General features: G+C 41.6%; 1 protein-coding gene and 2 pseudogenes across 1 annotated transcript; 2 read left to right on the forward strand and 1 right to left on the reverse strand.

Moving 5' to 3' along the window:
* Positions 1–3,220: 3,220 nt before the first annotated feature.
* LOC113837572 lies at positions 3,221–10,701 on the forward strand (annotated as a pseudogene).
* Positions 10,702–13,265: 2,564 nt separating this feature from the next.
* LOC113837571 lies at positions 13,266–14,044 on the reverse strand (annotated as a pseudogene).
* Positions 14,045–14,685: 641 nt separating this feature from the next.
* LOC113837579 (DCN1-like protein 3) lies at positions 14,686–23,501 on the forward strand. Its single transcript, XM_035449937.1, is given in 3 exon segments — positions 14,686–14,798; positions 17,411–17,495; positions 19,043–23,501. A coding segment is annotated over 1 exon segment (915 nt). The 5' UTR covers positions 14,686–14,798; positions 17,411–17,495; positions 19,043–19,349; the 3' UTR covers positions 20,265–23,501.
* Positions 23,502–26,470: the final 2,969 nt, after the last annotated feature.

Below are 26,470 nucleotides of genomic sequence, written 5' to 3' on the forward strand. Positions count from 1 at the left end.
GGTAGCAAAATATTTTTAAAAAATCTTTAAATAATTTACATGTTCTTTCTCTACTCACTTCTTCAAGTTCAGCAGCTACAAATGTGTTATGACAGAAGACTTTGAAAAAGTTTGTCAAAAGTGCAAGGGAAAGATGAACTAAGAGATCAAGAGGACCAAAAACCACACATACCTGATTTCAGACAGTAACTGCTTTCTGTGTTCCTACTGCAGAGATTCACTATTTCCATGTACTGAATTGTATTTTACTCGTCTCAGGGTTCTACCTCAGTCTGGCATCAAGTCTTGGTTATTTCACTTTGAGAGGTTCTCTTCATCTTCCTCCTCACTTTTTAAAAATCAAATTCTCAATATGTAACCCTGACTTTTAACGCACAGAAGTCTGCCTGCCTTTGCCTACTGAGTGCTGGGATTAAAGGTATTCATCATCCCTGGTCTTTCTTTCTTCCTTTTTTTGAAATAGGATATTGACATACAGGCTTTGTTTGCCCAGAACATACTATATAGACCACACTGGTCTTGAACTTAAGTGATCTTCCTACTTCTGACTAAAAAATGTTAGGATCATGGATATATGCCACCCTGCCTGACCTCTTCTCTTCTTTCTGTGTCATTTATCTCAAACCAGATTAGTAGCCTATTTCCAACTGTACTCTGTATTTTCCCTTATGCTCACCATCACTATTAACCTCTGTGAAGAGATCTTAACATATTACAAATTCTTTAATTAACTAATTATTTCTAATGAACAAATTAGAAATCTCTCCTCTTTCGAAACTCTTAATTGAAATACAATTTAGAAAGAAATGCTTAATTCCCAGGGCCTTTATGGATAGCCTACAAATGCTTTACCACTGAACTACATCCCCAACACTCAGTCTGTAAGCTTTTTATCATCATGAACCATTTGCTTTATCTCTGATTCAAGCAAATGCCATGATTTAGTATGCATCAATGAAAAACTAATGTGAACCAGGTATGCAAAATTCACTAGTAATCACAATTTTAGAAACTAAAGATAAAATTACACAACTCTATTTTTTAATTATCAAAATATCATGAAAAGCATATAGTAAAATCTTTTTACTTATTTATTTATTATATATACAATGTTCTGTCTGCATGTATGCCTGCAGGCCGGAAGAGGGCACCAGATCTCATTATAGATGGTTGTGAGTCACCATGTGGTTGCTGGGAATTGAACTCAGGACCTCTGGAAGAGCAGTCAGTGCTCTTAACCTCTGAGCCATCTCTCCAGCCCCCAAAATCTTTTTACTTTAAAAAATTGTTTTGTTTGCATTTATATGTGTTTACCACATTCATGCCTGGTGCCCATGGAGGCATGTGTTGGATAGGGTCTCACAAGGCCTCACACTTGGCTGAGTAACTATTTGCAATTGGTAGAGGGAGCATTAGTTTTCTTTGTATGTGGCCCTGCCATGTTCCATTGTAGGTAAGAGTCCACAAAGCTGAGAGGAAAAATTGGTTGGGTGAGCTACAGGAGTTGGGGAGGAGGAAGAAGAGATGGATTTGATGAAAACACATTGTTTTCATGTATGAAAATCTCAAACGATAAGTTTTTTAAATGCAAACATCATCAATTATTGAGAAGAATGAAATGATGAAAACAGTATTCAACAAAGTTTATCCCAAAAGAGCAAACTAGACTAAAATTTGGTCACAGTCCTTAAGTACATGCAGTCCTCAAATAATCCTTGTGTGGAAAACACAACCTACCACAAAAAAAGTTTTACCCTTTATATCCCTCTATTTCCTCTTCTGTTAAACAGGAAGTTCAAGCCATATTACCAATGACAATGGCACCTTTAGGATTTTATTACCATGCAATGAGCCACACAAAAAGTGAATGAAAGAAAAAGGAGAAGAGGCCACGAATTTTAAAGAGCGCATGAAGGGTATTTGGAGGGAAGGGATAAACAATGCAATTATATTATAACCTCAAAATAAAAGAAATAATTATAAATGTCACGAGGGAAATATTATGATTGGTACTGTTCTACAGAAGAAGAAATGGTGTGTCAGGGAGGAAGTGACAGAATTTGAATCCCTTAACCCTGTCTGTAACAGAAGTTTCCAAAATAAAATCCCATTTGTAGCAGGAGAAGGTTTCACCTTAAAAGAGGTAAAATCAGTCAGGTGTGGTGGTGCATATATCACTTAGAAAAGTGGACCTAGGAGAATGGAGGTCTGCCTCGATTACATAGTGAGTTTGAGACCAGCTTGGGCTACATGAGACTATCATTTAAAAGAGGGGGGTGGGGCATAAAATCAGATTAGAATAGGACATTTCTAGGCACCAAGGCATCAGATGAAAATGCTGTCATTGTACTCTGGACTGACTGTAGGCAACCTGATTGTTTTGAGACACTGTGGTGACATATCACGAGCAAAGGTTGGTTGTTGTTGTTGTTTTTTTTTTTTTTTTTTTTTTTTTTTTTTTTTTTTTTTTTTTTTTTTTTTTTTTTTTTAGACAGGGTTTCTCTGTGGAGCCCTGGCTGTCCTGGAAGTAGCTCTGTAGACCCGGCTGACCTCGAATTTAAAGGCAGACCAAAGGTTTTAAGAATGAAATAAAATGGACTTTGAATCACAGAGCAACTAGTTTCAGGTAGTATGATGTGATCAGGTTACAGAATCTCTCCGAGCCTCCACTGCCACATCCAGTGAGTAGATATGACTGGTGTAACTTTTGAGTGTGGGGGTTTTCTGTTTGTTTGGTTGGTTGGTTAGTTGGTTTTTCGAGGCAGGGTTTCTCTGTGGCTTTGGAGCCTGTCCTGGAACTCTCTCTGTAAACCAGGCTGGCCTCGAACTCACAGAGATCTGCCTGCCTCTGCCTCCCGAATGCTGGGATTAAAGACCACCACCCGGCTGTGTGTATGAGGTTATTGGGGAGGGGAGGTGAGACGGGGCCTTTGCCCGTAATGGTGCCTTCATGGACCCTGTAGTCGCCAGATCTGGTGACTCACAGTGGACGGCAGCTGGAAGCTTGCTCCTCCCTCCCTCCCTTCCTCCCATCAGGTCTGCAGCTACACCACAGCCCGCAGGTGTCCCTCTTTCCAGTCTGTCCGGCCTTGCCACTGTGTTTAAAAATAGAGGTGGCGCCTGTTCGTTCGCCGCCGCAGGGGAAGACGAAAGGCAAAGTCCCGCCGCCCCTCCCCCCATGGCTATGGCTTCTTGGTGGTGTCTTGTGGGAGTGCGCGCGATGGGTGTTGTCGCGGAGGGATCCTTTCTCCGCCTCCCAGGGTCCATTACTCCGCCCTTGTCCGGATACCTAGCTATCAAGTTCTGGGGTATAGGTTTAAAGATGGGGGTGGGAGTTGGGGGGCTCCCTTCTGTCCCCTGGGTCACGGGGGTGGTGGTGGTGGAAGGTGTAGGGTTCCTGGGGAGTGCCTCAGTCCTCACCTGCAGGCTCCCCCGGACTCCCATCCCCTCTGAGGACCGCCTTCCCCTAGGCTTGCCGCGGTCAGGCCCGGGCGAAAAAGGAATACAAATAAAAAAATAAAAAATAATAGTAACTCGACATCTTGAAGCCGTGAAGTTTAAATAAGCTATTATGGGAAGCTGCCAATGTAGAAGACAAAACATCAATTTTAGAGCCAGATTGATACAGCTTCAAATTTAGATGAGCAATTTACTAGCTGTGTGACTGTTGGTGTGATATTTTCCCTTCCTGAATACTGTTTATTTTTTAGGCTTTATCTTAATCGTGTGTGTGTGTGTGTGTGTGTGTGTGTGTGTGTGTGTGTGTGTGTGTGTGTGTGTGTGTAAGTCTGTGTGGGGGTCTGAATATGAGAATGCAGGTGCCCTGAGGCCAGACGTGTCAAATCTTCCTGGAGCCTCCTGGAGCCGGAATTACAGACTGCAGTGAGCCACTTGACAGACAGGCAGGGAACTAAACTCAGGGCCTACTCATTCTTGTGTCTCTGAACTGCTGAGTCATCTCTCTAGCCCCAATACTGGTTTCTTTATAATGTGCAAAAACGTGAGAAATAATACAGTCCATTCTCTTGATAAACATTTGTTAAATGCTAAGCACTGTACTCCATTTTCAGGTGAAAAGCTAAATAATCATTGTTCTTAAGCATTTTATATCCAGCTGAGCTGTGGATTAATTCCAGGCCTTAATCCCAGGAATTGGGAAGCAGAGGCAGAATTAGATCTTTGTGAGTTTGGGGCCAGCCTGGTCTACAGAGTGAGTTCTAGGACAGCCAGGTCTGTCACACAGAGAAACTCCCATCTTGAGAAAAAAAAAAAAAGAATCTTATATCCAGTGTCAGTGCCATATGCCTGAAATCCCAGCAACTGATAGGCTGAGGCAAGAGGGTTGATAAAAAGTTTGAGTCTAACGAGGGCTACTGAATAAGTTCTAGGCTCACCTTAGCTACAGGATGAGACTCTTTCTCAAAGAAGAAGAGAGGGAGAAAGAGGAGAGAGGGAGGTAGAAAAGGAGACTTACATTTTTCTACTGTGAGATAACAGACACAGACATTCGTGCAAGTACTATGCTACAACAGGAGACGAAAGGATAATGTAATGTAATGTGATTGATAATGTAATGTGAGGGCAACGCTGAAAAGTGGGCGCAGGGAACCAGGAGACTCAAGGTGGATATTTTAGGCATCATTTGAAAAGTGGATTAAAGTAGGTTAAAAATGCTAAATGATGTATAGATTGTTAGTACTGGCCTGCCCTTGGGGTTCCCCTAAGAGCACCACCTGTGCACATTCACTATGTTCCCTTTTGCCTCTCCTCTCTCTCTCTCCCACCTGTGCACATTCACTATGTTCCCTTTTGCCTCTCCTCTCTCTCTCTCCCACCTGTGCACATTCACTATGTTCCCTTTTGCCTCTCCTCTCTCTCTCTCCCACCTGTGCACATTCACTATGTTCCCTTTTGTCTCTCCTCTCTCTCTCCCTCCCTCCTTCTCTCTGTTTCTTTCTCTGCTTCTCTGTCCCAGCACGCCCCCACCCCCCCTGCTCCTGTCCCCAGAGGCCAGTCTCCTTCCTCTCCTACCCCTTTCATGTTCCATTTCCCCTAATTAAAAAAAAAAAACTCTCCACATGAACTCTGTTGCATGGCGTCTTTCTCTGGAGTGGTACTTTTTAAATTACAACATTGGTTCTCTAACTGGGAAAGGCTCTCCTGGCATTTCCTCCTGCCTGAAGGCATGCTGGGACCCTGGAACCCAGTCCACATAAGACAGCCTTGCTTATCAGTATCTCTGGGTCCCTCCATCCAAAACCCATCCAAAATGGTGAGTCATTCCCTCTTCCCTACCTCTGGCTATTTCCCAAGTGAGGACTCATTTCTGGAGAGTGGTTTTTCATCTTTTGGCCTTATTGAACCCTGGTGCCATGCAACTACAGCTCAGTCAAGGGATCAAAGCCCTTGGTCCTCTCCCTTTGCATGAGGATTCTCTGGGCAGCCTGTGCCTGTCTTGTTCCTCAGACCCCGGGTCCTTTGGCCCCCACCCCTTGATTGACTGAATCACCACGTGGCTTGTTACTTTCTCTCAATACTTGCTTGGAAAAAAAAAAACATTGGATTTCATTTTGCCTCACTCATGGAGAATAAGGCTACCAAAAATCCACTTCCTGGCAGTTTATACCTTGATATTTTATGGGACCTTTGCAACATTCTGCCAGTGATCCTGATAGATGGAAGGAGGTATCACCCTTTCACCCTTCTGCTTTCCCCCTCCCCCAATAAACCTTTTACATTAACTCTGTTTGCATGCAGAATGTTTGCTTAGTGACACAACTCACCAAAAGGTAATCACTTCACCCTGGGACCCTACCCACGTGCTCCACCCTCAATAGATCTGCTCTTTTCCACCTGCAACAAATCTGCTTTCTCTTTCAAACTGGTGGCTTTGCCTTCCACTCAATATTGGCAATTGGGTCCTGGATGTGAGGCTTCATTTCTCCAGCACAGTCTTCTCACTTTCTGGCTTTTCTTGAAGTCCTGGTACAAGGCAACTTTATGTCCCTCGGGCTGGGAGCCCTTGCTCTCCCCGCCCCGCCCCCTTTGCATGCTGACTTACTGGGCTACCTGTGTCTGTTTCAAAATCCATCCTCTGCAAATTCCTGCAATGCTAGGAATTGCAGACCCGTGGGTCTTACTTCTCTGCCTCACTCATGGGATCTGTGTCATCATCTATACCTCCTTGCTCCCATTGGGATTTTTTTTGAGACCCACTGATTAGCTATTGTTTCAGGACAACCAGCTGTTGGCCACAGAGCTGGAGGCACAAGACTATCAAACACATCTGGGTGATGCTGTGGGGATGGGAAAGGATCAGACACTTTAAGCCCTAGGGAGTGGACTTGGATCCACCTCAAACAGCATTTTGCCAGGTCCAGGTGGCACCTGATGGTTCCACAGAGCCTGGGCAGTGAGGTGAAACATCTATCTACTCGAGGATCTGGCCAGCACCCCACCTTTCCAAGATCCCCCAAAGATGAACAATACCCTCCAAGTCAGCAAGAAGTAGTCTTGAGAATACAGTGTCCTCATCCCAGCCTCACCTACTACCCCTTTTCTAACTCCTCACCTTTTTATAATAAATAAAAAGGTGAGGAATTACAAAGCTGTAATTTAAAAAGTGTCAGGAAAGAAAGACCCCCCATGAGACAGAGGTCACATGGAGGGGCTTTTTATTAAGGGAACGTGAATAGGAAACGGAGAATGAAGAGGGGAGAGACTGGCCTCTGGTGGCAGGAGCAGCAGAAGAGAAGAGAGTGTGTGTGTGTGTGTGTGTGTGTGTGTGTGTGTGTGTGTGTGTGTGTGTGCGAGAGAGAGAGAGAGAGAGAGAGAGAGAGACAGACAGACAGACAGACAGACAGACAGACAGACAGACAGACACAGAGAGGCAGGCAGAAAAGCAGAGAGAAAGAGAGACAGAGGCAGAGACAGAGACAGAGACAGGCAGAGAAGCAGAGAGAGAATGGGACAGAGAGACAGGCAGAGAAGCAGAGAAAAAGAGGAACAGACACAGAGAGATGGGAGTTGGGCAGGGCCTTTTTAAAAGGGAACATACTGAATGTGCACAGGTGCTGCTCTTAGTGGTTGCAGCTGAGGAGGTATCCTGCCAGAATGCTAAGGGAAGTCCAGTATCGATGCCTGAATGCTAACAGATGATATTTCATTTTTGTTTGCTTTCTTTACTGTGGTGCTTGGAATTGAAACTAGGGCCTAGCACATGCTAAGCAGCAGTCTACCAGTGAGCTATATCCATAGTCCTCTTTTTACTTATCAAGGCAGGAGTTTACCACTCCACCCAAGCTAGATTTGAACTTATTTTGTAGGCTCCTCAGTCCTTGAAATTGAAATCCTCCTGTCTCAGCCTTTGAAGCAGCTGGGATCACACGTCTGGGACACCATGTCCAACTGAGATTTAGAATTTCTCAAATTCTTGGACTTGATCAATCAATCCTCCAGCCTCAACTTCTCAACTGCCTGAGAATCCTGAGCAGGGGCATGTGCTACCACACCTAGCTATTTTATACAAGTATAACACATACAGAAAGGTACAGAGGGAAAAATACACATTTGAATGTATTGTCACAGATTACAAATGTATAAAACACTATGAAGTCCTCAACAGCACCCAAGATGTTTCCCCAGTACCCACCCTCATTACTATTCCTTTCTTCTCCAAAGGCTAGCACCATCTTCACCTTTCAAAAGAGTGGCCAGGAACTCAGAGATGGCTCAGTGGTTAAAAGCATGTGTTGCTCTTCCCAAGGACCTAGGCTCGATTCCCAGCACTTATATGTGGGCTCATAACTGTCTGTAACTCCAGTTGTGGGCACTGGGCACAAACGTGGTGCACAGACATATGTGCAGGCAAACACCCATAGATGCACAACACTAAAATAAAAGTAAGAAAGATAATAAGAAAAACCACAGAAAATAAATGCCATGGTTTTGCTCCTATGTGGAACTTCAATTTAAAATCACATAGACACATAATTACATATGTAATTTTAAAATTACAGAATTTTAATTTTAGTTTCTCTCTCTCTCTCTCTCTCTCTCTCTCTGTGTGTGTGTGTGTGTGTGTGTGTGTGTGTGTGTGTGTCTGTCTGTCTGTCTGTCTGTCTCTTTGTAGGTAACAAAGCTGGTAAGGACATCATGAGAGGGAAGGATTAGGTGAGAGTGAAAAATATACAATAGGAAACACAAGTTGCCCTGACTAGGAGAGGAAGGACGTCAGCATCAGTGGTGGAAGGAGTCAGAGGAAGGAAGAGAGCGAAAACGCAGTAAAAGCCATGGCACTGCATATGCAGAAGTCATAATGGAACCCAGTCTTTTATATGCTAACTTAGAAAATTATTTTTTTAAAAAAGCAGAGACTACTTGTGCATATCCTTGAAACTAACATATTACACATGGAATTGTACACCACATACTCTACTTATCTATTTTGTTCCCATTCTAATTGTGAGATTAATCCATGTGGTCATTTGCATTCTCCTAGGCATAATATGTGGCTGTTCTGAAGATGACTGTTTTGTAACTTTGCCTGGGTAGATGTGAACAAAGCAGGGTGACAACAGACTGTAAATATTCCAAGTCCAGGTTGATAAACCAAGGAATTTATTGGGCTTACTTCTGAAACAACTGCATCGAAGAAAAGTCCCACTGTAGCACGGGTGACAATCTCCCCAAAGGCTAAGAATCCAATATTAAGATATGAATGTCAGTGGCAAGGGGCTTCGGCATGCGGAGCCGGAGGGGGTGGGGACGTGGAGAGATGGTTCGCGCTGGCCGCTGGGGCAGATGAGACCCTGTTGCGCCGGGGATGTGGGCCAGATGGAGGAGAACTTGCCCGAACGCCACAGGAGTGTGACGGGGCTGAACGAGCTGGTTTGGCCAAGCTGCACTCGCTGCTCACCTGCTGGCTCCGAGTCAGCTTTGGGCCGTGGAACTGGATCTGGCCGCACTGCCTTCGCTCCGCCTCCACCGCGGTCCTAGCGCCGCTCGGCAGGCAGCGTCTGGCTCCGCAAGCCCCTGGCGGTACGCAGAAACCTGAGTCATCATCCTCACAGTCACGCGGACCCAGGCCAGCTGCCACCCACCCTCGACCGCGCTGGCGCGTGGGCCGCTGATCCGTGAACAAGCTGCCAGTGCACATGGATCTGGTGATCACCAAGATTAGGTGCAGCAGCCCAGCTTCTCAGACATCGAGAGCCTCGTGGTGTGGATATCTGTGGGAGATCTCCTACATTAGCTTGTACGACCATCAAGGTATTTTCAAGAGAAATAATTTCAGATTGAAAGATGAAATTTTAAAACAACAGCAGAAACTTTTGGGTCTAGATCGTTCCAGATACCACAGTTTGAAAATAGTAACGACAAAGATGATCAAATTTTAAATTGTCCTTCAGCTCTGAAGATGGAAAAGCAGGTATTGTGAGAGCTGCCCAGGACTTCTGCCAGTCAGTAGCTCAGCAGCAGAAGACCCACAGATTTGGATGTAGATCTGCTAGATGGCTTACTTTAGTTCACATGGTTTCCCTGATGCTGATTTAGTGTTGAAGTTTGGCCCTGCGGACATTAGGCTTTCTTCCCTAGCAAACCAGATTGAGTGAGATGGTCTCTTTGCCTTCTCACCTAAATAAACATTAGCTGTGAGGACTTTTTCTCTTCCGCCCTTCGTCAGTATGCAGCTTGTGAACAGCGTCTGGGAAAGTAGCTGCTCCTGGTTGCATACTATGATTTCAGGCTTTTGGAGAAAAGGACCCAATTGCCTGCGATGTTCACAAAGTACATACAAAACCTTGTGCACACCTAGTTTATACTCCTCATAATTTATCAGGAAACACAAAAAGTGTCTTACTTGAGAGTGGATCAGTGTGTGTGTATGTGTGTGTGTGTGTGTGTGTGTGTGTGTGTGTATGGAAATAAATTTATAAATGGGGCACATTGGAGAATGGAGTACAGCTTTATTCATCAACCAATAAGAGAAACATATATTCACAGCATACAAAAGGAACTCCCCCATCATAGACCTACAGTTGAAGCAAGTAGGCCATGTCTTAGGAACTGAGAATTCAGATGGAAAGGCTTCAGTTTTTATGGAGAGTGGCGGGGATGGCTAGAGAGAGCTGGTGTAGTTGTTTGTGGTGGTGGGGATCATTTTTGTTCAGTCTTTCTTAGTAACCAAACTTTAATTTTTAAGAATATTATATTGATTTATTAGTGAAAGTATTCTCATTGTGAGGGACAATCGAAGATTCTGGATTGTTCACATGTTGAAAATTTGCTCACCTGCGGTGCAAAGGCAGCCACCTCAGTTTTTCGTCCATTTCATTTCTGCATTAAATAGTGGGACTTGAGAGTGCTAGTCTGGTGTCTGGTCTAGGTTGTAAAGATCATTTGAAAAAAAAAAAAAACATCTTACAGCATTGAAGTACAGAATACAAAATATTTAAATTTTGAATTAGGCGGTTGCAAACCAAAAAAGTGAATAAATGATAATCTTAAAGATGGAAAATTTCCTAAGAGGACAATTTTGATTTCCTTGTGTGACGAGTAGTATGCTATATAGTACCCAAACCATTTTTTAAAAAAAATACAGTGGTTTTTTAAATATTTGTTTATTTTATGTATATGGATGTTTTGTTTTTCAGAAGAGGGCACCAACTCTCTTTACGGATGGTTGTGAGCCACTATGTAGTTGCTGGGGATTGAACTCAGGACCTCTGGAAGAACTGTCAGTGGTCTTAACCGCTGAGCCATCTCTCTGGTCCCCAAACCATTTTTGTAAAAATGTTTTCATTAGCTTTGTATTTAAAATAAACATTTGAGAGAAGTTAATCAAGGCAGCTTTTTTCCCTCAGAAGTAACCTGCTCCTCTGAGTGTTCCTATAAATCTCAACGATGGCTTTGCATAATGATTAAGTAGGATGGAGGCCTGTATTACCAAAGTCTTTGAGCATAGTTTAAGTTGATCTTCTGTGTTCTCTTGTGTTCTAGAGAACTGCACTGTGTCTGACAGAACTGAGTTCTTGATAATGTTTAATGTTTTTCCACTGATAATCTTTGGATGAAAACCATTCTTTATATTTGATGGAGAGTTTTCAGAAAACTTTTATTAAAAAGTATACAAAAGTAGTGCATATTTAGAATTGAGCAGTTTAAATGCTAGGCCTCTGAAAAATAGCAAAGAATCTGAGTTTGGAAAGTATGTCTGGAGTTGCTTGTCAGACTCTGAAGAATATTTGTTTCAACTTTGGATTACAAACCCCATTTATGATTTTTAAAATATACTTGAAATAAAATGATTAAAATGAAGAATAGATATGCATATCTTCACGGATAGTCAATGTTGTTAAACAATATTGCACATCGTTCACCCCAACTGGATCTGTGCTATTTTTAAGCTATGTAAATTATTGCTTGCTTTTTTTGAGACAAGGTCTCATTAGTGGAACCAGTAATTATCCCTAGTGCATGAACTGACTTTTGAAGCCCATTGCCTGTGGAGGGATACCTTGCTCAGCCTGGATTCATGGGGAGGGCCTTGTTCCTGCCCCAAATGTTATGACAGACTTTGATGATCACCCATGGGAGGCTCCACCTTCTAAGAGGAGTAGATGGGGGTGAGGTGTCTTGAGGATAGGGGGAGTGGGAGGACAGGAGGGGGAACTGGGAATGGAATGTAAAATAAGATTGTTTTAAATATAAAAAAATTTTAAAAGGCAGATTTTGAACTCACAGACATCTGTTTGTCTCTGTCTCCTGAGTGCTGGGATTGAAGGCCTGCGCCATTACACTAGGGCTTTTCTTTTCTTTCTTTCTTTTTTTTTTTTTTTTGAAATAATTCCACAAAGTAGATACTTTAAAAACTCTGTATATTTTAGATTCCACCCATATTTTCCTTTTGGAACTTGCCACTATGCTTATTTTCCACATTTTTGAATGTATTTAACATACAATTAAGTACATAACTCTTTTGTTTAAGAGAAAAAAAACAATTTTTTCCAAACAAGCAGACAGGATTTTTCACATGTTAATAAAAAAGAATCAAGATCAGATTAGAAAGAAGTGATGACTAAAAAGTATGCTGCACATAAGCTTATAGAAATGGTCCATCTACTGCCCTCACCCACCCCCATAATCAAAAACTGCTCCAATGCAAGGACATATATCCATCAAAATGCTTGCCCTTAAAATGTCAAAATCGCTGGGGGCATTGGTGGCCTTTAATCCCAGCACTCGGGAGGCAGAGGCTGGTGGATCTCTGTGAGTTCAAGGCCAACCTGGTCTCCAGAGCTAGTGCCAGGATAAGCTCCAAAGCTACACAGAGAAACCCTGTCTGGAAAAAAAAAAGTCAAAATCCCGGAAGGTTCAGTTTACAAATACATTATCAACTGTATTGTTAGAATGAAATTAGTTCAATAAACATTAAAACATCAAACAGCATCAATACCATAGGTTGAGGTAAATATACTGTTATTTAAAATAATGTATAATTACTCATTGGGATAGAAATAAACTCTAGCTCCCAGCAAAATTATTTAAAATAACTGTTTGACAGAAAAGGCACTGTTCCCACTGACAGGTCTGTGGCTAAATGTCCCAGCAGTGGGTCACAAGGAAAATATCAAGACACATCTTTAAAATGTTCAACCTGCACCATGATGCTAAATACTACAAATCTTGCCAGTGCGAGCCAGCCAATGGCAGCGTTTTGGTATTCTGACTAACCTTACCTGTCCCAATCAAATCAAAACGAGTCTCTTATCGAGCACCAGATGAAGTGCATCTGTTCTGAAAAAGCAATGGCATTTACAGATGCTACAATTGACAATAAAGCTACCCAGGAAATACAGCAGCAAATACTCCAGTAAGAGTGCACTATTCCACATGGAACCACAAGTAACTCTTTTCTCTAGTCCCCGAAATTTCTGGAAGACTAGAGATTTAACGAGTGCATGAATACATGGGGTCAGTAAGAATCTCTAAACAGGATAATGTTCATATTTGAAATTACCAAGATAATTTGACACAGAGAAATCCAACAACACATAAATTTTTTAGGCATACAGAACTAAGATGTTAGTAAAACTTTTGTGTTTATCCCACAAAACAGCTTGGGAACTTGAGGTGCAAATGAAATAGACTTGGTTTGGGAAGCTGCTTGAAGTTAGTTCATACCACTCTCTCCCTGTTTCCTGCTCCTTTCCTTAGGACTACCTGGCTTAAAATATTTGGTAATTCAGTGCAGAAAATTAAGGTCACAGACAAAGTACAAGAACTTTTAATACACCATTAATACTAATGATTAAAAATTATTGCATAGTCTTATGCATTTACCTTAAAACATTTTCTGAAAGTAAACCAGTTATATAAAAGACAAACAACCCTTTTAAAACACGGATCACTACCTGGATCTTCTCTCCTTTTTTGTCTTTTCAGTACTTTTGTCCATTGTTTTCTCATTGTCTCCCCTGCACTTTGGGCAGTACCACTTCCCCTTTGGTTTGTAGGTGAATGAAATACATGCAAAGTGAAACCATTCAATGGGACACTGTTCATTGTCACAGCCTATCATTTCCTCCATAAGACAGAAGGTTGGTTCATTGGGATCTATTGCAAACTCAACAGGAGAGGCTTCCCTTTCCTGCTAGGCCTTAGAGCGTTTCTTTTTTTTCTTAGCGGATTTGGACTTCTTTTCTTTTGGTGGCTGATCATCACAGTCTTCAATTTTATTTGTCATGTGATATAAATCACAGCTCTCACTGGTTCGCTGTCTTCGAGGTTTTCTAGAAAATCTGTCTCGGGTTGACTAGAATCCATCTTTTGTCTGAGGCTCGGTCGCTTTCAGCAGGATCTTGGAAACACTGTGCGTGCAGCTCCATTTGTCTTGCCCGATTTTCCACCAATTGGAGCATTTGCGTGACAATCTGAATTTTTTTCATTTCCCAATTTGTAGCTATTGATTAACGCTCTCTGCAGATGTTGCTGTAGGCGTTTTTTTTTTTTTTTTCTGGTTTGAATCCTCTTCTTTCTTATATTTCTGGTTGTGAGCCTAGCCTTTAACGGCTGAGCCATCTCTCCAGCCCTCTTTCTTAGATTTTTTTTCATAAACATCAGTTTCCTTTAAAGTTTCTTGGTATTTGTTGTCCAGCTCCCGCAGCACCGGCACGTTCCTCTGCATGCCGTGGGGCAGCGACTCCACACACTCCAGGTAGTCCTGCACGTAGCAAGTGAGCAGCCGGCTCCGCTCTCCGGTCAGTACTGCTGCCGCTGCTGCTGCCCTAACATCCTGCCGCCGCTGCCGCCGCTCCTCGCCGCCGCTCGCCGCCGCCGCGCTCGCCGCCGCCTCGCCGCCGCTCCTCGCCGCCGCTCCTCGCCGCCGCTCGCCGCCGCTCTCCTCGCCGCCGCTCGCCTCGCTCGCCGCCGCTCGCCGCCGCCGCTCCTCGCCGCTGCTCGCCTCTCCTCGCCCCGCCGCCGCCGCCGCTCCTCGCCGCTGCTCGCCGCCTCTCCTCGCCGCCGCCGCGCCGCCGCTCCTCGCCGCTGCTCCGCCGCCGCTCCTCGCCACCGCCGCCGCTCCTCGCCACCGCCGCCGCTGCTCTGCCGCTGCTCCTTGCCGCTGCTTCCGCATCCAGCAGCCACACAGGCAACAGCCACGGTCGCCGCTCCTCCGCTCGGCAGCCTGGCGCCGCGGGGACACGGTTGCCGCTCGAGACAGCACCGCAGACGCCCGCGATCTCCACTTCCCCAAGAAGAAGCCCTCTTTCGCCGCCCCCGCGTTAACAAGCCCAAGGGTGAGGCGAGACCCGGGCTCCGTCCGCCCCCTGGGAGAGAGCAGCCGGGAGAGAGCAGCCGGGTTGCCCTGGCTTCCCAGCGCGGTGACACTGGCTGTCTCTCCCAGCTCCCCCCCCCCGCCCCCCCAAAAAACAACCAGGGCTGCCTGTTCGCCCAGATCCCCGTGACAAGTCCCTCGCTGCCCTCAATCCTCAAGTAACCAAATCTTAAACTGTAATTTTCTTCCTTTTTAGTAGTGCTAAGGATTGAAGCCAGGGCCTTGCATATGCTAGGCAAACACTCATTCGTTCTTCTTCAGTGTCGGATATCCTTCTGGAATTCTATTTTTTTCTTCCTTAAATGTGTTATTTAGAAATTTATTTAGCAAGAGTATCTTGTAGTAATCTCTATTTTTGATTGTGAAAATGCTTTTTATTTTGTTCTCATCATTAAAATTTCAAACCCAATCAAGAAAACATCAGCTTTAACAAATTATTTACATGAATCTAATTTTTATTATATTTTAGTGTATAAAACAATGGACTTAATTTTGCCATTTCCTTTTTTAAATTTACTAACGTTTTTTTTATTTTTGGGTGTTTTGCCCCCTCGATATTTATGTTAGAAATACAAACTCTTGAGGCTGGAGAGATGCATACCTAGGTAGTTAAGAGTGATGGCTGCTTTTCCAGAAGACCCAAGTTCAGTTCTGAGCACAGCATAGGGTGGCTTACAATCACTTGTAGCTCCAACTCCAGGGGAATGCAACAGCTTTTTCTGACCTCTTTGGGCACCTTCACATGTGTGTCAGACACCACATATACACATATGAATTTTTACATCTTTAAAAAATATTCTTTAAAAATTTAATGATCATCACGATACCATTACTACACCAGAAAAACTAATAGTTCTTTAATATTTAAGATCATTGAATGTCTACCCAGTCATTGTGTACAAATGCTAATTGCTTAAAACACAACACAACACACACCCCAAAAATATGAATCTCATAAAAACGTATACTTCTTTCACCATTGGAAAAAGTAATCATTTTATATTAGTGCCAACATTGACAACTGATGGCTACTGGGAGAGGGAGAGTCAATTTTCTTCAGGGATAAGCACCCTGAGAGGCTACCCAGGCTCCAAAAGATAGTCCTACAAGCATGCAAAAACAGGCAGCATTAAGTAGATTCTGATTTTTTTTAATTTATTGTTTTTATTTACAGGAGAAGTTGAAAGAAAAAATAAGGATTTTTCTTTTTCTCTTCTATGGGTTCTAAAAAAGAACACATGAAATTGAAAAGGAAAAGTGGTGGGGCATATATGGGAAAATTAGAGGGAAGGGAATGGATGGGTAGATTTTATCAAAGCACATTATATGCAAGTATGAAATTATCAAACAAACATTAAAATGGATATGTTAATGCATGCCTATAATACAAATATATAGGAAGTAGAGATAGGAAGAGCAGAATTTCAAGGTTACCCTCAGCTATATAGTGAATTTGAAGCAAGCCTGAGATACATGAGATGTGTCAAACAGACACAAAAGAAAAAGACTCCAACAACATATATAATATAGAACAAGCAGAGAATTTTAAACTGTGGATAAGCTAGGTCTGGCACAGGCTGGCAACATCAGACACTCAGGAAGCTAAAGGCAGAAGGACTGCAAATCCAAGAGCTAACTAAATATTTTTAAGAAATATTATCCAGCTGTTGGTGGCACATGCCTTTCATCCTACCTCTCAGGAGGCAAAGGCAGCAGACCTTTATGATTTTCAGCCAGCCTTGTCTACAAAATGAGTTTCAGTGAAACCCTGTCTTGAAAAACCAAAGAAAAAAGTAAATATATGCATTAACATAGGGAAAATACATTATTTATTTGAATTTTTAGCTGAAAAAATATTTCTTTCAGAAATGAAGGAAATCAGTTTGTCTATGTCTGGTTACACCTTTTTTTGTTATACGTATTATAGCATCAATCTTAATTTTCCTAGCTTTTTTAATGACTGTATTTCCAGAGGGGGAGAAATATGTTGAGGTCCGTCCCCTCTGGGTTATTCTCATAGTAAATGCTGAAAAGGCAACTTTGTGAATGCACATGAAATAAACTGAATTAACACTGATGGACAAACTTGATCAAGGATGAGTCACCAAGAAAACCGACTAATCACAAATTAATGCCAACATTATGAGAACATTCTGCCCTTGCCCGGCACATAGCCAGCTGTAAATTATAAGTTAATATGTTCATTCTTGCCATAAGCAATAATTTTTATGATATTTTATGTTCCGTTTATCATGCCTTTCTATATGTTTTGCCACATTAATAAAATACAAACATAAAATAACAGAGTACTTTGCATAAATTTTGAAAAATATTTTTACCAAGAAAACTAGTGGAGACTGTCAATGACATGTTTATTACTTTATCTTGTGATGACTAGGACTTAGAACCTGATTAGGTAACATTATTATAATCTGAATACTTTAGAAAGAAACAGAGATCTAAAAAGTAAACCTGTTGATGGCTTTAAAAATACTTCCCCCAAACAAGGGAAAATAGTGACAGCACTCAGATTATCAAAGCCATAATTAATATCAAATCACTATCATTTTTCAGACATTCGAGACACGGTTGTGGATGAAGAAGGAAAAAAGTGAAGACAGGAAAAGAAGCCTAACTGTAAGGCAGAATGGCATAAAAGGTAAATAAACAAAGCAAATGTTTTAGTAGAAAAAAACACATCCTCAGGTAAGTTAGGGTTGCCTGATAATGAACTAGACAAGAACTTCAGAAGTCACTTTATGTGAGCTATGGCCAGACCAGAATGAAGTCTTCACTGATTTTTAAAAATATGACCAAAATGACAGCATGGAAAGGTTTTCCTGTTAATGAAATGTGTCTCTTGTGAGACTCTGAAAATGAGTGCAAAAGTCAGACTGTGTGTTTTTGTTTACCACTTGTCCACTGGAGCTTAACATGATGCCTAGCAATTAGTAGGGAATCCACAAGCATTGCTCAATAAATGAACAAGGAAGCAACATCTGTTTGCCCTTGGAGAATGAGAAAGATCTAACAGAAAGTTGTTTCAGTTCTGTTCCATAAATGATGTATCAGTTACCTACTGCCAAATAACAAATTACCCCCCACCCATTCAGCACAACTTATTATATTATAACGGAGTCCTGGGAACCACATATGCTGAGATGGGTACTCTGTCTCAGGTCTTCTCACAAGATTGCCATCATCTCAAGGCCTCACGGGCAAGGATCCATTTTGTAGCTTACTCACCTGACTGCTTTTTCCACAAGATATTGCCACATGTCTCCTTCAGCTCTCTGTCATGTAGTCTTCTCCCCAGGGTATCACAAAGCATAGGAGATTGCTTTGTCACTAAGCAATGGAGAGGATGGGCCAAAGTGCTATCCATAACAGAATAAGGGATTCAACCGTTGTGTTTTTTCTCCCATAATCTAATCACAGAAGTCACAGCCAAAAAGGGATGACTTTAGCTGTTTTGTTTGTTTGGGGATATAGGGTCCTATGTTCTCTCTATGCCTGTTATAGCAATATTTGCAAGGCCCAAGAAATGAAAACAGTTTAACTGTCTCTTAATGAATGAATCAAGACAATGTAGTATACATATGTGATAGGGTACTATATAGCCATAAAAGAATGACATCCTGTCATTTGTAGCAACATATATACAGAACACTACATCAAATGAAATAGATCAGGCACAGAAAGACAATATGGGATCTAATGTTTACCAGGATGATTGTTACTAGAAAGGAGAGAGTTGGAGGCAGGGAATGCCAAAGGTTGATCAAAGAACAACTTTTAATTAGATAAGAATAAATTCTGGCTAGGCAGTAGTGGCAAATGCCTTTAATCCCAGCACTCAGGCAACAGAGGAAGGTGGATCGCTGAGTTTGAGGCCAGCCTGATATAAAGAGTGAGTTCCAGGACAGTCAGGGCTACAAAGAGAAACCTTGTCTAAAAAAAAAATTAAAAAAAATTAAAAAGCCAAAAATCAAAAGAGAATAAATTCTGGTATTTTATTGCTCAGTAGGATGACTATAGATAATAATGTACATTTTAGAAAGGAAGGTGAAAAAGGACTTTGAATGTATTCACGATAAGGAAATAGTTAATTCATACATATTCACCCTAATTTAAATATTTAATAATATATACAGGTATCAAACCATTACAATCTATTCCATAAATATGTACAATTTTATGTGTTAGTTAAAAGTAAGTTTCAGGCTTCGGGGCGGTCGCCGCCAGTGGGCCGCAGATGAGGAGGAGGCGGCGGCCGCGGTGTCAGAAAAGGCGGCGACAGCGGGGATAAGGAGCCTGGAAACGCAAGCGGGAATGGTAGATGGTTTGGGCCCGCCGGGCCGCCGTCGTTTCCAGAAAGGGTTTGACTGGAGGAACCTCTGGAGCAGCTGTTGGCTGGCTCCTGTAACTGATGGCATGTTGAAGTACATGGGCCAGAAGCAACGAGGGCATCTGATCCAGAGGGGGCCACTCTAGAGGCCAGGCCACCACCACCATGGGCCAGTTTGTCACCAAGTGCAAGAATCCTTCATCAACCTTGGGCAGCAAGAATGGAGACTGGCACCCTAGCAGCGAGTCACACAGCAGGCGGGGAGCTGGCCACCGGGAGGAACAGGTGCCACCTTGACGCAAACCAGCTGGGGATATCCTTGTCAATGGGACCAAGAAAGCAGAGGCTACCACTGAGGCCTGCCAGCTGCCAACATCTTCTGGAGATGCTGGGAGGGAGTCCAAGACCAATGCTGAGGAGTCTTCCTTGCAGAGGTTGGAAGAACTGTTCAGGCGTTACAAGGACGAGCGGGAGGATGCAATCTTGGAGGAAGGCATGGAGCGCTTTTGCAATGACCTGTGTGTTGATCCTACGGAATTTCGAGTGCTGCTCTTGGCCTGGAAGTTCCAGGCTGCTACCATGTGCAAATTCACCAGGAAGGAGTTTTTTGGTGGCTGTAAAGCAATAAGTGCAGATAGCATTGATGGGATTTGTGCACGGTTCCCTAGCCTCTTAATAGAAGCCAAACAAGAAGAGAAATTCAAGGATCTCTACCGGTTTACATTTCAGTTTGGCCTGGACTCTGAAGAAGGGCAGCGGTCACTGCATCGTGAAATAGCCATTGCCCTATGGAAACTAGTATTTACCCAGAACAATCCTCCTGTATTGGACCAATGGCTAAATTTACTAACAGAGAACCCTTCGGGAATCAAGGGCATCTCCCGGGACACTTGGAACATGTTTCTTAACTTCACTCAGGTGATTGGCCTCGACCTCAGCAACTACAGTGAAGATGAGCCCTGGCCGAGTCTCTTTGATACCTTTGTGGAGTGGGAAATGGAAAGAAGGAAAAGAGAAGCAGAAGGGAGAGGTGCACTCAGCTCAGGGCCCGAGGGCTTGTGTCCAGAGGAGCAGCACTGAGGATCTGCCTGCTGCCCTGCAGCCAAGCGAGGAATTGGACCTTTCTGGAAATTACTGAAGATCCGGATATTTTCTACTTTACACCTTTCTCTGCCTTGTATTTGAAAGGGCTCTAAAATGCTGTATCATGTTTTAGGCACTTTCTTCATTTTTTTTTTGGTTATTTTGGTTATTTCTTTTTGGGGGGGGTGGGAAATCCCCCCAAATATTTGAACCTGGCTACATGTTGTGTACCTTTTTTTTTTGAAGCCTTCAGATAGAATAAGCCTGCCATTTCTTGCACAAATTTATTAGATTTGTTTTGTTTTTGTGGGGGAGGGTGTAGGCCCAAGTGGGGAAATGGGACTGTTAGGTTGAATTAACATTACAAAATGATACAGGGCCAGATCTCAGTTTTGCATATTATTTTTCAGGGCAGGTCTGTACTGTGTGTAGTGCTGTTTACATGGCTAAATTTAGGTTGTAATGATTATTTTAAAAATTTACACAGATATGAATAGCAGTGTTAACTGTTAGCCATATTGCATTAATTTCCAGACAGTTTGGAGCTCTTGGAGAGCCAGGGCCAAGGCCAGTCAAGAGCATTTGCAGTCTGACACACCACCCCATCCCTTTAAGGTAATTTATCCAAAGCCCTTACCTCCATTACTTTTTGCTCATTCCTTCTTTGACCCATTGCATTTTATGTTTAATTTACCCATCACCATGCTGTACCTGTCGGTCAAGTGAGCAATTTTGTTTTGTTAGAACACATTGTACTGAAAGCCACTTAGGCGTTGAATGCAGAGAAAACAGTTCTACCTCAGTTTTGCTGAAGTAGACTTCGATAGTTTTCTTTGATGTTTTTGTATTTTCATGTCATAAGAGGAAATACTTTTTTTTTCTTTTTCATTTGCCTTGGAGCCAAAGTTTCTGTTCCAGATGGTAAGAAAAGTGTACCTGCCTGCCAGCTGACCTAAAAGAAAGCTATGGCGTGGAACTCTGCTTCAAACTGTTTTTTTCTTTAAGTTTTTGTTGAGTATCATCAGCTTACTTGTCTGGCAAGTGCAGAAGCCTGAGGCTGGCCTGAACTCTGCCAAACAAATTATCCAAGTGTATTGAATCATTAAATGTGTGGCCCCTCCCTCTTTGCTGCGCCCATGTTGTCACTTAACCCCTAGGAGTTATTTATTATCTTTTTGTTAATGTCAAGCTCATTTGGGGTAATGTGATGACTTTTTAGGTTTACATGACCCTCTTTTCCTTCCCTTATCCCCAGATATGTATATGTACATATATAAGATATGTATATATTTTACCCTTATAATATATATATACACATATATGTATCTATATTCCTTTATTTGTCTGCTAAAACTGGCCATAAAAGAGGGAGCTGCCTTTGATCTGTAGTTTAAGAAAATGCCAGGGAGTGTCATAAATGGAAGCTTTTGTATTATGAATGTGGACTTTTTGACTAAAACGAACTTGAATGAATTTGCTTGTAGGAAGGAGAAACCAGTTCTCTAGACTCCACATGTTCACTCTGCAAGGCCAGCTTTGGTCAAGCTGCCACCAGGGCCTGAGGAGCTGACTCTGTCCTACCTAGTTCCACTAGAGGACCCTTTTGGTAATTTCCCATTAAAAAATATCCTCAAAAAGTTGTACTGCAAGGTGGGTGGCAGGAGCTTGTACAGTTCAGCTGCCAACACTTCGGAACAGATTTAAAAGGGAATGTTTTAATAAAAGTTACAAAAAAAGTAAGTTTCAGTTAAGCCTGGGGATGGGATGTAGCTCATTTGGTAGAGTACTTGTATAGCATGCATGAGGTCCTGAGTTTAATAAGCCCAGCATATCAGAAAAATAGCATTTAGGAGGTAGGAGCAGGAGATCAAGACCAGCTGTGGCTTTCTCAAAAATAAAGCAAAACAAAATATGGTGTTCAAAGCCAGAAAATGTTTGAATAACAAAGTAAACAACATAGTACTTAATCACAACCCAAAGTATTAAAGGAACCAGAAGCTAGGGAGATGGCTCAGTGGGTAAAGTGTTTTCTGGGTGAGCATTAAGACCTGAGTTCAGCATGTTCCTAGTCATTCTGACTGCTTTTCCGTTTACCACATTGAGATATTACTAGAATGTTAGTAAGGCATTTGTGTTGAGTTTTCAAGACAGGGATTCTCTGTGTAACATTCAGTTCTGCCTGTCCTGGAATTTGCTTTGTAGACCATACTGTCTTCAAACTCACTGAAATTGTCCTTCCTCTGCCTCCCAAATGCTGGGATTAAAGGCATGCACCCCCCATCAGTGGCAGTCATTGATATTGAGTAAGATAGGAATTTGATATTTTACCAGAATGCTGAGAATGAATTCAGAGAGGTTAGTCTTATCCTCACAATTCTGTGACTGCTGATCTGAGTGTGAGTAATTATTTTGTTCTGCAACAAAATAATTCCTATTTTGGGACAATTGGTTTGACAGAGTCTGGATGACTATCTCTGTACTAGTTTCTTTGACATGTGAGTGTCCTTGAGATTTTCTGTTTGTATATCAGTTACTCCTGCCATTGTAAGACTTGCCGTTGAATTTTTGCATATCTCCTTATATACAACAAGTAGATTGATTTGCTCCTGCAATTGTAAAAAAAAAAACTCTAAATATTCAAGTTATGGTAAATTTTAAAACTGATATAACATGATGTTAAACATTCTAATTCATTGGCATAATTTAGCTAACACTGAAATAGATGCAAGATGATTGTTGATAAAGTATTATGTTTTACTTCAAACCAGAACATACTTTTATTGTACTTCAATTTTGGTTTATTTAGTAAAAATACCTAGATAAAATGTATGTGTTAAAGTTTTTCTTTTATGTTCACATTTGGGTAGGTTAGAAACAAGGGGCTATTATTTCAAAAAAATAAAAGTAGAATTTGTGTAGTATAGAGCATAATTTTATTGAATTAATGTGCCTGTCCTTTCGATGAGTACTTTCTGTGTACCATAATCACTATGGAATTTTTTTTCTTTTTTCTTTTATATGGTAGTCATAGTTAAATGTTTGTCAGAGAAGCTTATGTTAACCTGCATAACTGAAAATTTCTTTGTCATGATGGATTCCGGAAAAACATCACTTTGTTATCTAGGATAGAATATTCTTTTACATTGATCTACATGTAATAGAATAATGGAACATATTAATTTAATCTTACAGAGATTGCATTTCAAAATCATTAAATTACTAAGATGATTTTCATTGCTTGTCCAGGAATTTCTAGACTTGTTTTTATGACAAGTTGAAAAGGATTTAATAGATGAGAGGGTACCATTTTTAGAGTGTCCTATGTGATGCATTTCACATGGCTTGACCCCATTAAAAAGGTATTAGGTATGATTTGTGGATGAATCAGATGCAAAAGAATATTTTTGCCTTCATGATAGTAGAGATTTCTATGAACATAAATCACCCCCATGAGTTTTTTAGCATTTTAAAAAGTATTCTTATAGAGCCCACCCCCCACAAGCACAATGTACTAGTGTGTCATTGTGTACCTAAAAGATCCAACAGGGTAGAAATTTAATGGGCAATTTCTGTTCAACTTTTATGATTTTTGATTGTGTTTTATGTATAAATGCAGAGTTCTTTGTATCACAAAAATCCCCATGTATAAAAATAGGATTGGACAGAAAAATCAGCGTGAATCAATGAAATATAACATCAAGTAATTTTTAGTTATTTTGTCCATATTAGTCCCCAAATACCATTTTTAATCCAAAGCCATGTGGCATTCTATATTTGTATATATCAAATTATTTTTCATTAATATTTGTATCACATGTTTATAAATAACATTTATATGGGTTTTGATATGTTATAAATAAAATGTATAATTTCTGTTTTTTTTTAAAAAAAGACCTGAGTTCAGGTTCCCAGTGCCCACAGAAAAGTTGGGTCTGGTAACATATGCATGTAATACTATCACTGGAGAAGGCAGAAATAGGCAAATTCCTGGAGCTTGCTGGCCAGTTGTTCTAGCTATAATACTGTGCTCAGGGTTCAGTGAAAGGCTCTGCCTCTAAAAATAAGGTGGATCCCAGTACTGAGGAAGCAGAGACAAGCAGATCTCTGTGTTTGAGGCCAGCCTGGTCTACATAGGGGATTCCAGGTCAATTAGGGTTACACGGTGAGTCACTCAAAATATATAAAACAAGTTGGAAACAAACCCAGCATCCACTTCTAGCATCGACACGTGAATGCATTAACATGTGTATCTCAGACATATGAACACACATGCATATCACACACACATACACACACACACTGGGAAGGGGAGGAAGCAGTATTTTCTAACAGATCTATACATGATTCTGGTATTCAGAGGAAGAGGAAAATATTATTCTAGTTCTCAAATTGAAATATTCCTCAGAATCATCTAAATGGCTTATTAACATACAGATTATTGGGCTGGGGATGTAGTTCAACTGGGAGAACACCAGCCTATCATGGAGCAGAACAAGGGTTCGATTCCCAACACCAGATTAAAAGGGAAAAGCTTGCTGAACCCCACTCCAAGAATTTATTACTCAATAGGTTTGGAACAAAGCCTGAGAATTTGCATCTCTTACAAGTTTTTAAGTGATTCTGATTTTGCCAGTGCATTTACTTGTGTGTGTGGGTGTATCTTAGTGTGGAGGTATGTACATATGTATTTACATGCCTGTGAAGAGGACAGAAGTTGATGTTGAGCATCTTCCTCAATCACTCTCTACCTTATTTTCTGAAGACAGAATCTGCAATTCATTGATTCAGTTAGACTGTTTGGCCAGAAAATCCCCAGGGTCCAGTTGTCTTTCCCTCCCAGTTGTGGGATTACAGTTCTGTACAGTTGAGCTGTTTTTTTTCTTAAATTTCATTTTAGAAGACTGAATTTAAATCCTCACAAGTGCATGACAAGCACTTTACTGTGCTACCCTTTTAACCGCAACAATTGGTTCCTATAGTAGAATCTTGTGTTCTAGGCAGACAAAAAGTGACCACCATACAAAAACAAAAAACCCTCAAATATGCAGAGGAGCCTGAGAATAAAGCTTTTGGGGCCAACTATTCCAAAGAAGGTAAATTTATAAGAAAAACTTTGGGCTGAGGGTTTAAAAAGGCACTTTGACTTTTGGATTCTGAACTTGCTATCTGTATGTCACTAAACAGTTTGCAGCAGATAATACCTTTCAACTTAGTTGTAAATTCTCATTTTTTTTACAATGGGAGGGAGAAAAAGGACTGTGCTGTATCCACAGCTGTTCACTGGACAAAGAGCACCAGCATCACACAAGAGCTTTTGACCCGAGTGGAGGGGACCAACACCTAAGATGTCTGCTTCAATGAACTGACAGAGCATGAAACACTCTCACAAACATCTGTTTATATATCCAGGGGAAAGGCTACATTCAGCCTTAAAAAGAGAAGCCTCTCCTTGAAGTGAATGAAGGTAAAGGCAAAGACTCATGGCTGCACAACATGCTGAGAATAAAGGACTGTTGAGAACTCAGACAAAACATTGATACCACTTTCTTAAAGCTCAGTAAACACTGTGAGAGGAGGAGGAATCTAAGAGCTGGAGGATGGGGGAGGGGAGCTGCAAAATACCATTCTCTAAGTGGGATACATACATGAGAACCACAAACTCACAGTAGCTGAGCATCTGGCACAGGGTCCACAAAACTTGGACCCTCCTAATGGTCAGCTATGAAGGTAGAAGGGACACGCTGCTGATCTCTTGGCAAACAATAGAGTCTGGGAGGAGGGGAGAAGCATGCTATCAAATTGTGTACCAACTTGGAGTCCAGAAGGCTCTGATGGATGGTTGGCTCTAAACTCAGGATTACACAGACAGTCCTGATTAAACTTTTCAGGAGACACAAAACAGCAAAACAAAATAAATAATAAATAGGGAAAAGAGATTTATAGAGGGGTGCTGGTAAGACCCAGAGGAAAATGGGAGAATGTGGGAGTGGGAAGAGGGACCAAAAATAGAATGTACATGTATGAGGTATGAAAGTGTAAACCAGCCCTAAACCTACTGGCAACTTCAAGGCTGGCTACCATTATTGCTGTAATAAGCCTCCTGGGAATTATGATACACTACTTAAGTTTGCAAACCACCACAGTGAATGACCTACAAAATCCCTGTAAACTCTCAAGTTGTATCATTTAACTGGTAATGATAC

The sequence above is a fragment of the Cricetulus griseus genome, chromosome X, assembly GCF_003668045.3.
Source record: "Cricetulus griseus strain 17A/GY chromosome X, alternate assembly CriGri-PICRH-1.0, whole genome shotgun sequence".
NCBI classification, from domain to species: Eukaryota; Metazoa; Chordata; class Mammalia; order Rodentia; family Cricetidae; genus Cricetulus; species Cricetulus griseus.